At 39.9% G+C, this 16,496-nt stretch overlaps 1 protein-coding gene across 1 annotated transcript; it reads left to right on the top strand.

The window, feature by feature from the left end:
* Positions 1-3,838: 3,838 nt before the first annotated feature.
* rab3c (RAB3C, member RAS oncogene family) lies at positions 3,839-15,392 on the top strand (the record flags this gene model as incomplete). The annotated part of the gene is made up of 4 exons (XM_084055017.1): positions 3,839-4,063; positions 7,848-7,966; positions 12,019-12,143; positions 12,668-15,392. The coding sequence occupies 4 exons, from the start codon at positions 3,839-3,841 to the stop codon at positions 12,856-12,858; spliced, it is 660 nt and encodes a 219-aa protein (XP_083911143.1). The 3' UTR covers positions 12,859-15,392.
* Positions 15,393-16,496: the final 1,104 nt, after the last annotated feature.

The following is a 16,496-nucleotide window of genomic DNA, read 5'->3' as shown; positions in this document are numbered from 1 at the left end:
ATGGGACATTCTGCATAATGTAATGAGTACTTTCTACTTTTGGTACTTTAAGTAGGCTACATTTTGATACCAAAAATGTTGTACATTTTGATACCAAAAATGTTGTACATTTTGAATTCCGGACTTTTACTTGTAACAGAGTATTTCTACATCACAGTATTGATACTCTTACTTAAGTAAAACATGTGAGTACTTTTTCCACCACTGGCTTTTCCATCACTCTTCTATTTGCTCAGCAGCCGTGTGTGTGTGTGTGTGTGTGTGTGTGTGTGTGTGTGTGTGTGTGTGTGTGTGTGCGTGCGTGCGTGCGTGCGTGCGTGCGTGCGTGCCTGCCCAGTGCCTGCCCAGTGCCTGCCTGCCTGCGTGCGTGCGTGCGTGCGTGCGCCGCTGCTCTCTGGAGCGGAGCTTGATTTCTGGGCGGGGGATGGCAGCCAGATCCCAGGGTGACGCAAAAGGAGAAGAAGCCATTATTATTGCTTCCTCAAAATAATTAATTTCTGAAGGGTTCTTTAGTGGGAATTTATTACAGGCTACAGCTGTGGAATAGCCTTAACCTACACAGTTTGTTTAGAATTTGGACTATCACTGACTGACACTGACGCATAAATGGATTTGTATGGCAAGGTAAGTAAGATAAACATCAAACATGATTTGTAGCCTAGTGTGTGTGTGTGTGTGTGTGTGTGTGTGTGTGTGTGTGTGTGTGTGTGTGTGTGTGTGTGTGTGTGTGTGTGTGTGTGTGTGTGTGTGTGTGTGTGTGCGCACGCGTGTGTTTACAAGATGGATAAAAGTTACCACATAATATAGACTGATTAAAGAGAATGGTTAATGTACTAGCCTAAAATGGATAGAGATAACTCTGTGTTTCTATGGAGTGCTCATTATGCTCCTGCGTTTAATAGGATCATGGAAAAGGAATAATTTCCCTGCCCTTCGAAAGCATAGCCTATCGTACAGCTGTTGACAGTTGTGAGTGCTGCATGCTGAACAATGTAGTCCTGTCGGTCATCATTCTGGGCCCGCGGTGACCGCGTTGACGCCGTGGAAAAAACTACAACGCCCATCTTGTTCGTCTTGACGTCAGAGTAGATGCTCTTCTTGCGCTTGCACTCTTCGCTCGCGCTCCGTGCCAGATCCCGAGCAAAGGGGACAGCTCCCAGGTGCTGAAATACCAACCGCCTGCACAAAGTAGAAATAAAACACAAAGAGCAGCACCGAGGCCCTCAGCACAGGTTGGTTGACATAATATCGTCGTCGTTGTATTTTGTTATGGTTACATTTATCACCGGTTGTGTGAAAGAATTTCATCAAATTGGGGGGGGGGGGGATGAGAGAGAGACTACTAGTCTCAATTTGTTTTCTATTTGATGGAATTCTTTCACAAAACCAGTGATTTTTTTGTGTTTAACATTCAGGAGGTCATTTTTTTCTCTCTCTCTCTCTCTCTGAGAGAGAAAAATAAAATGACCTCATAAATGCCCAGAATGGAATTGCTTGTACGTTCGCATTAGCTGCTGAATGCTACATCACGTCGTTTCATATAGGTCGATTGCTTGGAATTGTGGCTTCATTTGTTATATGCTTTTAATGCGAACATTGCACTTCTGTAGAGAGCTGCGTCCTTGTTAATACCGTTCAGTAGCTTACCTATTTGGCCTTCTTTGTATGAGGGCATTTCAAGATGCGAACAGTAACATTGAGCAGGATGTGCAGGATAGATATTTCACTATCCTTAATAATTAACAGAATAGAATCTATTCGACATGAGCACACGATGTTTCTCAGGGAAACATTCACCTTGGAGCAAGAATATCTATTCTGCACTCATCATCTTGCTAGTGTATTTTTGTACTCCTGTCCTCTTTAGGGCGTGCGTTGATTTGTGGAATTACTGACGGAAATTCCTGTTTCAGAGTCCATTTGCAAATCCGCGATCCATTTCATTATGTGCCAGTAGACAACGGAAGTTGTGATGTGGAAACAGCGTAGGCTACTTTGGCCTATACCAGGGGTCGGCAATAGGCGGCCCGCGGGCCGAAATTGGCCCCCCAGAAATAATATCTGGCCCGTGAGATAATTTAAAAAAAAAAAAAAAAAAAAAAAAATTTTTTTTTTAGATTTTTTTTTTTTTAAATTCGGTTTAATTATGTTAATGTTCACATTGTTGGTGCCATCAGTCACATATTAGTAAAGATACAGTATGAATGATTTACTGAAAAGTGTTATAAAAAAAGTATTAAAAATGAATGTTAAAATAATTATAAATACTTATTTCATAGAACCTGAACCCACTTTTGAAATCATGCACTCATAAACACGATGCATTTTAAAGGATTTATAACATTTTATAGCTAGATTAGAGGAAAAAGGAAAAAAAAAAAAATCACCAGAAAAATCGCCTGTGCTGATATTTAAACCGGAAAAAATGTTGATTTATATTGGTCAAACAGAACCGAATTAGACCCAAATTAGACCCGAATTAGACCGAGTTAGACCCAAATTAGACCCGAAAAATTTTGCGCGCGCAGCAGCGCGCGTGCATGTTCGCGGGGAGGCCCGGCCCGCGATGGAATGTCTGGGAGTGATATTGGCCCTAGGCTTATCTCAATTGCCTACCCCTGGCCTATACTGTTGTACTGGTTCTCAAACATTTTCATGTCAAGGACCCCTAAATGTATATATTTGGCCACGGACCCCCATCTGAGAAGATCTTGTGTCAGGGACTCCATAAGAGAAGATTTGTGTTAAAATGCAAAAATGTATTCCACGTTTTTAGCAGAATAGTAAAAAAAACAATTTTGTCACTATTTTTTACCAGATTTTGATTTGATTTTAGCAGAAAGGGTTGCTATGTGACTCGTTGTGAGCTTGTAAATCTGCTATTTTTGAATAGGAAGCATAAAATAGAGTTAAAGTGGTAAAAATCGATTTTGATGCTGTATTAACTAATCTTTCTGGGGACCCCCTGAAACCCCTTTAAGGACATCTGGGGGTCCCCGGACCCCACTTTGAGAACCACTGCTGTATTTTGTTGTGGGTTGAAAAGGTGTTTCGGACCAGGAAATCAGATGATGCTGATTTCGGTGGTAGCCAAACATTACCCATATCAAATAGGAATTACTGTTCCACTGCCAAACATATCACTGTCTTATATTGCTCAACAGCTATACACATTACAACTAACTGATCATAGCACCAAAATGTTTTGTTTGTTAAATAGCTTCAACAATAATCCAAATGTTTGTATAATGTATCTTATTTTTCAATTGGTAGACATCATTCATTTAGAATTGAACTTGAACTGCAAAAAATATTACAAAAAGAATCATTAGAATATTTGCTGCATTTAAAACCACTGCTGTCTTGTATTGGCACAACTCCCAATTAAATCTGTGTCTATGGCTATGCTGGATTACCTGACACGGCCTTCTGTCACTTCTGGTCTAAACTAAGTAGGCTACAAGAAGCCTGTGTTCTCTCTCTCTCTCTCTCTCTCTCTCTCTCTCTCTCTCTCTCTCTCTCTCTCTCTCTCTCTCTCTCTCTCTCTCTCTCTCTCTCTCTCTCTCCTTTTCCAAAGCACTTTATGGTGCATGTGTCACATTCATTCATTTCACACACAATCACATACTAACATCAGAGGCAGCCGTGCAAGGCACCAACCTGCTCATCGGCAGCAGTTAGTAGTCTTGCTGTAAGTGTCTTGCTCATTAAGTCAGGTGTAGTAGTGATCAAACCAAGAACATTCTTATTCCCAGACAACAACTCACACTCTCTCTCACCCCAATGGATAAATCAATTGGTAACCATGTGAGTGAATCTCCTGTTCTTCTTTTTCCAGATGGCTGCCACTCAGGATGTGAAAGGGAAGGGGGAGGGAGGGGACCAGAATTTTGACTACATGTTTAAGTTGCTGATCATTGGCAACAGCAGTGTTGGCAAAACGTCATTCCTGTTCCGCTATGCAGACGACGCCTTCACGTCAGCCTTTGTCAGCACTGTGGGCATCGACTTCAAAGTGAAAACCGTCTACAAGAACGACAAGAGAATCAAGCTGCAGATTTGGGTATGTGGTACCAAAGTGTTTTTCAGATTGAACAGCTCATTTCGTTTTAAACATTTATAGATGTATTAGGAATTATTAATAAGAATAGAGTATTAACATTCTAGCAAACATGCACTAAAATGTTTGATTGCTGAAACAACTGGTCACGTAGAAGAGGATGAAAGCAGATTAAAGTTGAAATTGTTGGGATAGCAGTTGAGCTTCTGTGTGCTTATCCTGCACACTAGCCCTTGACAGACCAAAATCAAATGTTAACTTACTGTGCTTTTCGCATCTTAACAACATGAAGAAACTCAATATACAGCATCTCTTCTTTCAGTCTATTTTTGACATCTCCGGAACACTGCCATACATCTGTGAAGTCATGTGGGCCTATGGTATAAAAAGCGCTTTTGTAGAAAGCACTCAGAGGCACAGAAACAACACGGAAGTTGACCTAGGCGCTCTTCATTACATTTGAGATGTAATCCAAATAAAACAGTCCTTACTTCCACAATGCCCTGACAGTCACAACAACATCCCATTCAATTAATTGTATTGACATCCAGGGTCTCTACGTTGTCTTGCCAGTCATGCACTCAAAATTCAGTGCATGCAGCGACACTCGACGACGTTGGCCGCCCCTTTGATTTTACTGACGCTGTAAATGGAAAAAGGACTCTTCAAAGAAACTCTGCCCCCGTCTTCCTCTCCCTTCGAACAGAGTGACCTCTGTCTGTAAAATACAATTAGTCTACCAGTCCCTGCTGAGACCTCCCTGTCCGTATCTCCTTCACTCCACATGTACCTCACAGTTGATCAATATGTATCAAATACAGTGACAGGCTGTGACACAATGGTTGTACTCTTGGGCAGACATTAAGTGCCTTCTACCTCTCCTCGTATGAGAGAGATTCTTCTTATAATAATAATAATAATTGGAACTAGTCATTCTCCCATGTTTATCGGTCTTTTTGGAACAATGGCAAAAAAAAGAATCTAAATTGTATTGTTCAAATATATCAGATCTACAAGCTCACATTGCGACCTGTTGTAGCTTGTAGATCAGATATTTTTGCCTATTACACACAGAAAAATAAAGGTGCCAACTGGAACCAAAACTGGTTCTTCAGAGTGATGCCATACAATAACCATTTTTGGTTCCAGAGAGAACCTTTCAGACCATTTATTTGAATGGTTCTATAAAGAACCCAAACCCTAGCCTGACACTCAGCCTGAATTTTCATTTCGTTTCACTCCATTATTCAGTCTGAAAGCCCTCTCAGTGCAGCCGTTTTCTGAGATGGGGGCGTGGCCAAAGTTGGACTCTTTGGCGATTGATTCATACTGGATTATCCTGATCCCGATTCGTCGTACAGATTTTCAACCGAGAAAAGCCGCCTTCGACAGCGTCACCAGACCCTGAATGCGAGGCTAGCGATTCAGGGGGTGGAGCCAGGCTGCCAAAACCCCTTAAACCGTATAAACTGGCTGAAATGTGTTTATCGAAAATAGCAGATCTACAAGCTCAACAACGCGTCGCACCGCAACACATTGTGAGCTTGTAGATCTGCTATTTTCGATAAATGTCTGCCTATTAAGACATGGTTTCAGAGTTCAAAGGTTCTTCAAAGAACTTTGATAAAAAAGGTTCTCTAGAACTAGATGAGGAACATGAAGAACCATTCACTAGATCAAATGGTTCTTTAGTAGTTGATGGTTCTTTGTGGAACCAAATAGCCTTTTAAAGAACTATTTAAGAACCATTATTTGTCTGTGTGTATGACATGCCCAAAATAGGGACGCCAGGGATAAAGTGGTTAAGTTTCTATGGATCCGACCAGGTGTGATAAAGGTGAGATTTCAACAGAATTTAGATCCAATTGAGCCATTTTCATTTTTCATACTGAAAGTATTTTTCATTATATTTGACAGCGGCAATGTACTTACCTCCACGTTGAAAAGATGGGACTTGGATGGTAGTGTTGTGCATCATTCGCTGAAGAATTGTTGTAGTGTTTTCTCCCTCCTGTTGCCAAACATTCTGCTGTAGAAGAACAGAGACAGATGGAGACTTCACCATTACTGACAGGAGGAGAGTAAGTGTAAGCTTGGCTCACAGCAGGTGGACAGCACAGAAGCAACAACACTTACTACAAAATGTAAAAGTGTGCCCGTGGGAGACTGAAAAATGCAGGCGATTGTTTAATTAGTTATTGCCATAACACCTCTGAGGTTTCATTGCCCCTCCCCCTCTCCATCCATCTACCTACATGCCTGCCTGCCTGCCTGCCTGTCTGTCTATCTACATTCTACATGAACATATATACTCATCTATAAATCTAATCTACATCCATCCATACATTCCTTTTCTATACAGTACCAAATTCTCTCCACTGTACTGTAGAGGTGTTATTTGCTGCCATAATAATTGTTGTCTTGCAACAATTGGTTTGCCCCCAGACATTTTGTTAGTTCATAATCATAGATGAAAGATCAAGCAATTCAACAGAATGTGAAAAAGCAGTAGACGGTACTACTAACAATCAATTGACAGACTAATCGGAGTAATGTGTTTGTGCCATTGGCTAAGGCAAGCATATTCAAACACAAACAAGATTTGCATCCCTGCCCTGTCTTACTTAATTAGGTGCAAAGAGATAAACATTACAGTAAGTGGCCTTTTAGAGTGATGGTTAGATGTCCTTGTGGCTTGTGTGTGTTGCACTCTACATCTTTTGTGAAATATATGAACTACAACACCAGTACAATGCAGCACAGTTTTCCTAGTTTGAGACGTGGTGACTTCAGCACAGTATTGTGCTTGCAGTAGATATTGTAAGATGATACTCATAATGGTTAAAGGCGTAAATCCATGAGTGACACATAGTTCCGACTATTGTCAGCGTCCACTCATGTTAGCATTCCACTGAAGGCAGTCAGCTTCTTGGATTGATTTCTGGTGAACTGCAGACTACGAGCGAAGCTCTCTAGGAGGGTTCGTATTTACTAGAGTCAGCTGTTTTTTCTTCTCTCTTGCCCAGTCGTTTTAACTGAGAACAAGCATAGCTTGTCACCAAAATAGCTTGGAGAAGCAAAGGTTATTGTCAAGCACTTGGCCATGAATTGATGGACTAATGAAATGTGTGGATGCCTAAATGACATCTTTAGGAATCAGACAAGAGAAAAGGCAGTGGTCAAAGAATCAGGTGACTTGTGCAGAAATCGATACATGTGCAAAGATACATGTACGTGTTTGGATGTTATAGTAGATAGCCCCAGCTGTTCTATGTAATGGACAGGCTGTGAGCTGTGTCTCTGTGTGGAGTGAAGGTCAGAGATGTCCTCTGGCTATAACAAGAACACTATTACAGCCTTATTCAGACTGACAGAGTAAATCACTGTGGAAAAATACTAAGAATTGCTGCCTGTGTACCATGTACAGTACAGCTGTACTCCAAGGCTGTTCTGCTGTTGCTAACATTTAGCTGACATTGCCATCAACTTGACACTGCCACACACACACACACACACACACACACACACACACACACACACACACACACACACACACGATTCATTTCTAGTTGAATGATTATTATTGACATCTCATTAGACATACCAATTACCTGTGCTCATTGTTATTGTGTATTACGCTTCTGAAATGTACACAGAATGTCTTGTAGCCATCCTGAAGTAAAATATTGCAAATTACATAGTAGGTGGGGGTGATTTATTATTATCATTATCATATTTTTGCCTTAAATGAATGCCTATTTTGTTGGGTTATGCTATCTGTGTTTAGGACACGGCTGGACAGGAACGCTACAGGACTATCACCACTGCCTACTACCGTGGGGCCATGGGCTTCATCCTTATGTATGACATCACCAATGAGGAGTCCTTTGGTGCCGTACAGGACTGGTGAGTCCATCTTGGTTGCAATGCGTTATGCTGGGGATCTCAGCTCAAATGGTCTTGATTGATTTGTATTGACAGTTGCGTGTAGTTATTTTCTGCCATTGTCCTTTTGATGTTGTTTTGTGTGTGGCGTATCCCCCAACCCCTCGTCACAGTCAAGGTAACATTGAATTTATCAAATGAACAGAAACATTTGTCTAGAAATAAGAATGGTAAGGTTCCATTTAATCAGAGACAGACATCTGGTTTCTGGGTTAGAATTTGTGCACAATATATGTATTTTATACGAGAGAGAGACAGACAGACAGACAGACAGACAGACAGACAGACAGAGAGCTCTAACAGGGAAAATACTGTGAAAGAGGTGAAGTTGTATTTTTTCCACCATGAGAAATTGATTTGATATTTTCCATATTAAATAAATAATTAAATAATAATACCCTTTATATTTATACTATACTTTTCCAAACAAAAATTACAAAGTGTTTTACACATAATTATTAACAGATGAAGTTATCAACTGTTACTGGTACTGTATAGCATACAGTAGATAGTTATTTCCATCTGCATCTTGCTGAAGACCTTGCCCCTGGCTCTCTGCAGGTGTTTGAAATCTCAGTAGTCTATTTACACCACACTGTTATCTTCCACAGTCAGCCCAAGGGAATTATGGGTACACAGAAAAAGGCATGTTGGATAGGAAATATTTCAGAAGGCATTACTTTTGGATAAGCTCCTTAGATACTAGAGAGATACTGACATTGCTCTAAACATATCCTTTTGTAATGTTCACAGATGTCTTGTAAATATCAGTCTGTATTCATGCTTGTTCTCCATTGTGGGACTACAATAGCCAGCTTAGAGTTAGCTAAAGTAAAAAAGTTTGTACCTTTCTATCAGTTGCATGATGAGAATTGAAATTGTCCTGCCGTTACTGCTGAGCTAAATTGTCAGACCAAACCAAAGCGTAATGGGCAGAGGAAGAAGCGCTTTTTCCTTTACATAACTGGAATCTTTCTTTTGTCTTTGCCGTGGGCTTTAACCCTTTAAACCCTCTAATCTTAGTAAAAACGGACCGTAGTTGCAACTGTACGTGGACCGCTTTTTTCCATCTACACCAAATCTCTTTGCCAAAAATAGCCAATCTACAGTACCTACACACTCACAACGTGTCACAACGCGACACGTGTCCTTGTAGATAGCCTATTTTTGGCAAATGTCGTCCCCCCCAGAATAGGGATGCTGGGGTTCAAGTGGTTAATTCCACTTTCTGTTTCCCCTTGTTCTTTATGAGAGGGATGCAGAAAAAAAGGGTCTCCATGGCAACAGCTCCTTCCCCGACTGTGCCTGCATAAGCTATGTGACGTGTCCATTTCCTGCCTGTGACAACCTACCAAAATAGGAAAAAAGAATCACAGACAGACTGAATGTAATACAAATGTAAAATATTATTCAGACAGTTTGTATTAGCATTTTCAACACATATATACATACAAAGACAGAAGCAAACAGAAACAAACACCACATACCTAGGTTGAAACATACGATAACAGAATAACAGATAAGAGTAAAATAAAATACAGTTAGATGTGGTTCAATTAAAACAAAATAAAGTAAGATATTTATGAGATACCTCAGTGTGTTGTGGGGGTGTGGGGGGGGGGGGGGTGTTATCCCAGACTACTAGAGGCAAATTCTCTTTCTCTCACGTATGATGTATTTCAACCTCTCCAGCATAAGGTGAGACATAACGTCCTAACCCAGTGTGTATGAGATGGAGGTGCTGTTGATTTCCAATTAAAAAGGATATTAAAGGCACCTAGCCAGAAGAGATACAAAGGCTATTGCCTCTGATTGGAAAGCATATATAGGGCCTATGCTAAACTACACCATACAAATACTAAGCTATATTACAAGTAGGCTACTTGTCATCGCAGATACTTTTTGTCTTCATCTTATTTTCTCCTATTAATTCCTTTCTTTTTTTTAAATCGTCGTTGGCAAATATAGTCATTTTAGTTTGCAAATGCAAACTGGTGAAGTGTAAACAAGTGAAGTTAGTTTTGTAACTTGTCCATCCTATCCTACTATCCTATCCTACTATAAAATGAGGAAACCTTTCCCATTCTGTCTGTCTGGAGTTTTCTCCTCAGTGGTTTGAACATCAATATGAACTTGCACAAAGGGATTGACCATTGGCATATGAAGAGAGTGACCAAGGCCATTTTTCACTTTCACAAAATTGAAGCAGTTTATTTGCATGTCTTGCCACGGGCTACGGGCTCTGTTGTCACGGTTGCGGTAGGAGGATCTGTAGCCGCGGTCGTGCTCCCATAACCCAGCCGGAAGGTGGGTGGACCACTTACAGAGCTTAGAGAGTTTTATGAGCGGAGGAGTGCTTTGGATATCAGACACAGCCAGGTTCATCAAATGAGCAGCGCTCCTCTCCAAAAGGGTGCACACATCCGTGGGTATGGACTAGTTACTTTGATTTGCATACCGTAACTCCATAAACTCTGATACAGACACCAGCTCAGAGCGGGCAGCAGCTGCCTTTGACTCGGTTGTCTGTCAGAGTGAATATTATCAGCAAGTGGATGTGAAATGACCCACGTATAAACCACTCTAACAAGTCATATTGGGACACTGAGAGGGAGTGAGTGCCAAGATCACACAGCTTTCTCTCTCTCTCAAACAGTAGATTCTCTCTCTGTCCTGTGTTGAGCTGGTTGTGTGTTGGGTGTCCTACTTTCAGACTGCACCACCACGGGAAGGATACATTCCCCAACTGCTATCTTCAGAATTGTGTTGTGGAGGTTATGTCTCAACACAGAAGTACTTAACCACCCTATATATACTTCATTGACTGGAGTCCCCTGGGGCTCTATACTAGGCCCCTACTTTTTTTTTTCTTTCGCTCTACTCTACTCTCTAAATAGCTAGCTATAGTCTACAAGATCACAACCGATCGCGCTGTGATGCGCAGTGGGCTTGTAGATCTTCTCTTTCTGCTGAATGTTCAAAAGCATGTGTTCATGTGGTTAAAGGACCATATTGGTGGTGTGGCATGTTGACTTAAGGTATACTTTGGTATTACTGTCAACCGTTTTCCAAAGTATACTGTGGTTTGTTTGATCTTCCTGGTTTGTTTGGATTCCATTCATTTCAGAATGGTATGAAAATCAACATGCAGAGACTTCAGACTTGCTTTCTATAGATAATCCAATACAGAAAATAGTCCCTGGAGAAAAGATAAGCCAATGACTTATTAACTGTGCAAAGGTGTTTAGCCAGTATTGACTCAATTATTCCAGCAAGTACGGTAATGTTTGAATGATTTAGGAGAAAATGTTAAATGTAAACATTTTAGTGACAAATGCTGAATCTAAAAATAAAGCATTTAGTACAGATAGATTAGAAAAATGTTTGACGAAAATAGTCCCTGGAGAAAATATTGATTTACAATGAAATTCAAATGTCAATAACTTACAGTATTAACTATGCAGTGATGTTTAGGAAGTACTGACTCAATTATTCAAGCAAGATCGGTAATGTTTTTGGAGAAAATCTAAAATTATCATGTGGATCTTAAAATAAACATGGGAATGGCATGGCTCCAATGTGGATCTCGGACGTCATGTGGCCATCCTGTAACACTAGTCATCTATGACGTCAGTCATCTAATCTACTGGATGAAATATGACTCCAAATCTGGGCAATGTTGACGCTATGATCCTTTAAGATGATTTTTTGAGTGTTTGCTTGTTTGTGTCTGAGCATTTGTGTGTTTATGTGTGTTTGTTTAACACTGTATCCCAGTGCTGGATAGTTGGATAGTGTACTGCATTACATCTTTTTGATACTCATTCTATGGGTTTAAGGGAGTTGGCCACAAAAATGCTTGCTTAATCTTCCAGTTAGTGTTATGACCATGAAGTATTTCTCATGGCTGATTAAGAAACGTAAACTTTAAGTCATTCATACAAAAAACATAACCATAATTGAATTGAAAGACTTAGACTCTTTTGTTATTCTTGTTATCTCACCGCATGCAGGTCGACCCAGATAAAAACCTACTCCTGGGACAATGCACAGGTGGTGCTGGCTGGGAATAAATGTGATATGGAGGAGGAGAGAGTGGTGTCAGTGGACAGTGGAAGGCTGCTGGCAGAGCAGCTGGGTAAGAACTTACGCCATTCTTTCCCAAGTTCATTGACCATACATCTTATCTAGGCATGTAACGATTCACTCAACTCACGATACGATTCGAATCACGATACTAGGTTCACGATACGATTTTTCAATATTTTTGAATGCAATTTTTTTTTCCATACAAATGACCGAAAAATCATTTTTAGAAATTATTTCTCTGATACAAAACCAGTAATTGCTTCTCTTTTATTTTATTTTTTACGATACAGTGTTTTCTTATCCTCTTTTCAATATAGTAGCAAATGACTGAAAACTATTTTTTTTATCAATTCTCTGAAGTTTAATGTGTAATGTGTAAAATGACATGCAGGACAAACGTCTTCATTACAACTGTGCCTGCAACCTGTGCTCAGACGCAGCACAGTACAGAACAATAACTGTCAAAAGGCTTAGCAGAAAATGTCCTGTGAATATACTGTGCTCATGATCAAGGCTATATATACTGTACATCTCATGGCTGTTTCTTTTGTTCCTCGTAACCTTCTAATCCAGGCTTTGAGTTCTTTGAGACGAGTGCCAAGGATAACATCAACGTGAAGCAGACATTTGAGCGCCTTGTTGACCTAATTTGCGACAAGATGTCAGAGAGCCTGGACACGGATCCAGCGGTCACCACGGGGGCCCCCACTGCCAAGCTGACAGACAGCGCTCCACCTCTCCAGCAGCCCGGATGCAACTGTTAGTGGTCAATTTCAGGGGCAAAGGGAGTGCAGCTCTAATCTTGCAGGGTGTGGGAGAGTGTGCTGTGTGCGTTTTTGTTTTTCAGTGGCACTATCAACCCTGATTCAAATAAGCATCCGACTCAATGTTCAGCAACGGGTTAGGTTCGATCAGGAGTGATATTGGTGGATGGTAATATTTTGTATTTAGTGCTGCTCTCTCTGGACTTAGAATTGACAACTACTTTAGCAGTAGTCTTACAATGTTCTGATATATTATCTATCTCACAAGATTTCATCATGTTATATCACAAACAATTACGTAAACACAAACGGGCGGACAGACATACAGTACACTGGTGTTGTAAAATGTGTAATATTACATAACATCTAAAATACCATTAGAGACGTACTAGTCATCTAATTATTCTGCAACTTAATAGGCTTGTAAACTAAGTATCCTTGATAATGCTGGACACATTTTAATTTTTAGTACATAGTCCTAGACAACTTTAAGTCTTTGAATAATAATAAAAAGGAGCGTAGAATTTGTCAGTCAGTGCTTTAATTTAGTTCAAATATTTTTATTTAGTCTGTACAGGATGTGTTTTCCTTTTATAGGTATATTTTATCTCCCAAAGCTGCCAAATATATATGATTTAGTGCACTGTATAGGATATATAGTGGCTTTCTTTTATGCAGCGTGCTTGTTCGATGAATGTGTGGGTATGGTGTGGCTGTGTAACGAATTATGTGTGAGTTTGCATGGGTATGACTGTTCTATTTATGAGTCCATAAGTGTATGCATTTTTGTTACCTTAAAAATCATCTACCTTGGATAAAAAAGTGGCCTTTTAGCATCTCCAACACGGCCTCCGTTAGTTCCTTTGTCATGTATAGTTTTGGAATGAATCGAATATACACATTGTTGATGTGGGTCCTGTAACATGTGTTTTACCGTCTGTAGATGTGCGATTCCTCTGACGAGTGTATCCGTAAACCTTAAAAAACAAATAGTAATTTGTGCTTATAGCCTCTAAAGATGACCCTTTATAGTGCGATGAGATAAGCATGCTGCCAAAAAAGTCAATCATTTGTGCTGGTTTACCCAGGCCCTCTAGTACTAAGCCTTATCCAAAAGAGTCATCCGTTTTATTGTAACCTCATGCCACCAGCCACCCCCCCATATCATCATACTAACCAGACCACACATTTTTCCAGAGAAGGTGCGTCATGCAGCTATGGCACAGTGTAGTGAATGTGATAAGTGTAGGACACTAATGATCACCTGTGGCATGGAATAAACAGCCATATCCTCAGATGCAGTTTTAAATTTTTTAAAGCACTGAGTCGCATGTCAATATTTCATGTTCCTGATATGAAATTAAAAAATATACATTAAAAAAAATAATGCTTAGGAGACATGATAGGCATCACCTTGCATCTGGGCTCACTAACCCACATGTAGTACCGTAATCTTAATCATATATATAAAAACAATGTTCACATAGTGTCATAGCCTATTTTAAAAGCCAGAGAGCCCACAGGTTTCTTAGAGCATCACCTCACAGAACACACTTGTGCCAAAATACATAAGCTCTTCTTTTTGCATTGTCAGTTGTTTTTTGGGTAGGTAATTGAAAGCTCCAAAAAATTGCATGAAGTCAATACTGACTTATCTATGTGTTTATATTCTAAGATTGTGTATATATATCCATCTATGTTACAGATTTAAGAGCATTGTCATAGCACTTGCTGTGAAATGCAATGGGCCAATAAGTGCAATATTTTATGAATTAAGTCCTGTACATAGTCACTCCTATCCCCAATAGCTACATCTGCAGTAGATGAGTGAGGTTAAATGCTGATATTGGACGGAATGGCACTGCACAAGATGTACATTCTCTACAAAGAGTGTGTGCTTTGTGTGTGTGTGTGTGTGTGTGTGTGTGTGTGTGTGTGTGTGTGTGTGTGTGTGTGTGTGTGTGTGTGTGTGTGTGTGTGTAATGGTGATCACATACAGTAACATAAATGTATGGTGTATTGTTTGTGTATATCTTTTATACAGATGTATTCATGTACTGTATGCTGTTCCTGCTAACTGTTGGTTGTTGGTACACTTGTATTATCATGTCAAAATGCAGTGTTGTTGTGAAAGATAGTCAGGGAAATAAATTAGTCAATGCCATATGCTGTACTGATGTAATTCAAAATAAGGGATACATCTCAACTTTATTTCTAAGACCCTCGTATGTGTGCGCATGTGTGCACACGTGCTTCATACGCGTGCACACGTGCACGTTTGTGATCTAATTATTTGATGCTAATAGCCATGAAATGACTTGTTGTACTGATCTCAAGTCAAGATTCAGAGCAACATGTATTAGTTGAATACATACTGTAATGTGGCTATTAAGAAGCCAAAACAGTCGCTCTGGTGACATCTCGTATAAAACTATGACTTAATGTAGAAGCAGATATATTATTTGTATCTTAGAGTGCGAGCAATGTAAAAAGTATGTTTTTGAGATGATAGGAAATAAAAGGAATTGTATTCATGGGTGACTGTTTGGTCTCATGCATTCTCATGATGCAATATTTGGATCACCACAAGGGGGATTCTATGGTTATTAGACTCCTATGATTACCTACCTACACAGTAGCCCAGTGGTTCTCAAACCTTTTCAGACTGCGACCCCCCCAAATAATCATATTTGAACTGGGGACCCCCCATCCTGATAAGCACTTGGAATTGTAGGAGTTGAAGCATTATTTTTAATTTAAAAAAAATCAATGCGAGGCGTTGTGAGCTTGCAGATCGGCTATTTTCCCAATGTTTGCCTCCTTCTTACAATTAGGTTGTCAAATTATATACGTTTTTTGATTACTTTTGATGCAGTAATGGTCCCCTCGTTTTTTTTTAGGTATTTGATTTTGATTTTGATTTTATTTGGATCTCTTTTAGCCGAGGCTAATCTTCCAAGAGTCCAGCAAGCAGAAATACAATACATTACATACGTACAGTGTACAATACTGATAAAAATTACAATAAACATATTGCAACATACCATAATGTAAAAACAGTACCAATATACAGAGTTACACAATAAAAAGATGTAACTCATCTCACATACACACCTACTACTAGGCCTTAGGCCTGTTGCACCTAAGGGATGACCATGGATACCCATGGTGGCCTATGCATGGCAGGGGCGTCCTCCTCCCTGAGCCAGGCCTAGACCTGACCGCATACCATTGTAAAAAATATTTATTACTATAAAAATAGGACAATTAAAAAGGTCTTAAAAGTCCTGAAATTGTCACTTCACTGTCATCTGGGGACCCACCCAAAATAATGTGGGGACCCCCTGGGGGGTCTCGACCCACAGGTTGAGAACCTCTGCTTAGCCTACCAACATTCAGAACCCAAGGATCTAGTTTTATTTTTGGAGAGAGTATACCACCTGGTGGAGAGACTGGGTAATGTTGGGTACTGTCTAACAAAATGAAGGCTGCTGTTGGTCAGTGTATGAATGAACATAAACTTACAAATTCAATACTGCAGTATTGAATTACTGTATTACTTTATAAAGAAGCCATAACAAAAGTTTCATGAGTCATAACATAATATTTTTGAGGAAAAAGGACCATGCTAGTATATG

Source organism: Gymnoscopelus microlampas (assembly GCF_963454915.1).
Source record: "Gymnoscopelus microlampas genome assembly, chromosome: 4".
In the NCBI taxonomy this organism is placed as follows: domain Eukaryota; kingdom Metazoa; phylum Chordata; class Actinopteri; order Myctophiformes; family Myctophidae; genus Gymnoscopelus; species Gymnoscopelus microlampas.
The sequence above is the reverse complement of the archived record's forward strand: the minus strand, read 5'-3'. Positions and strand labels throughout refer to the sequence as shown.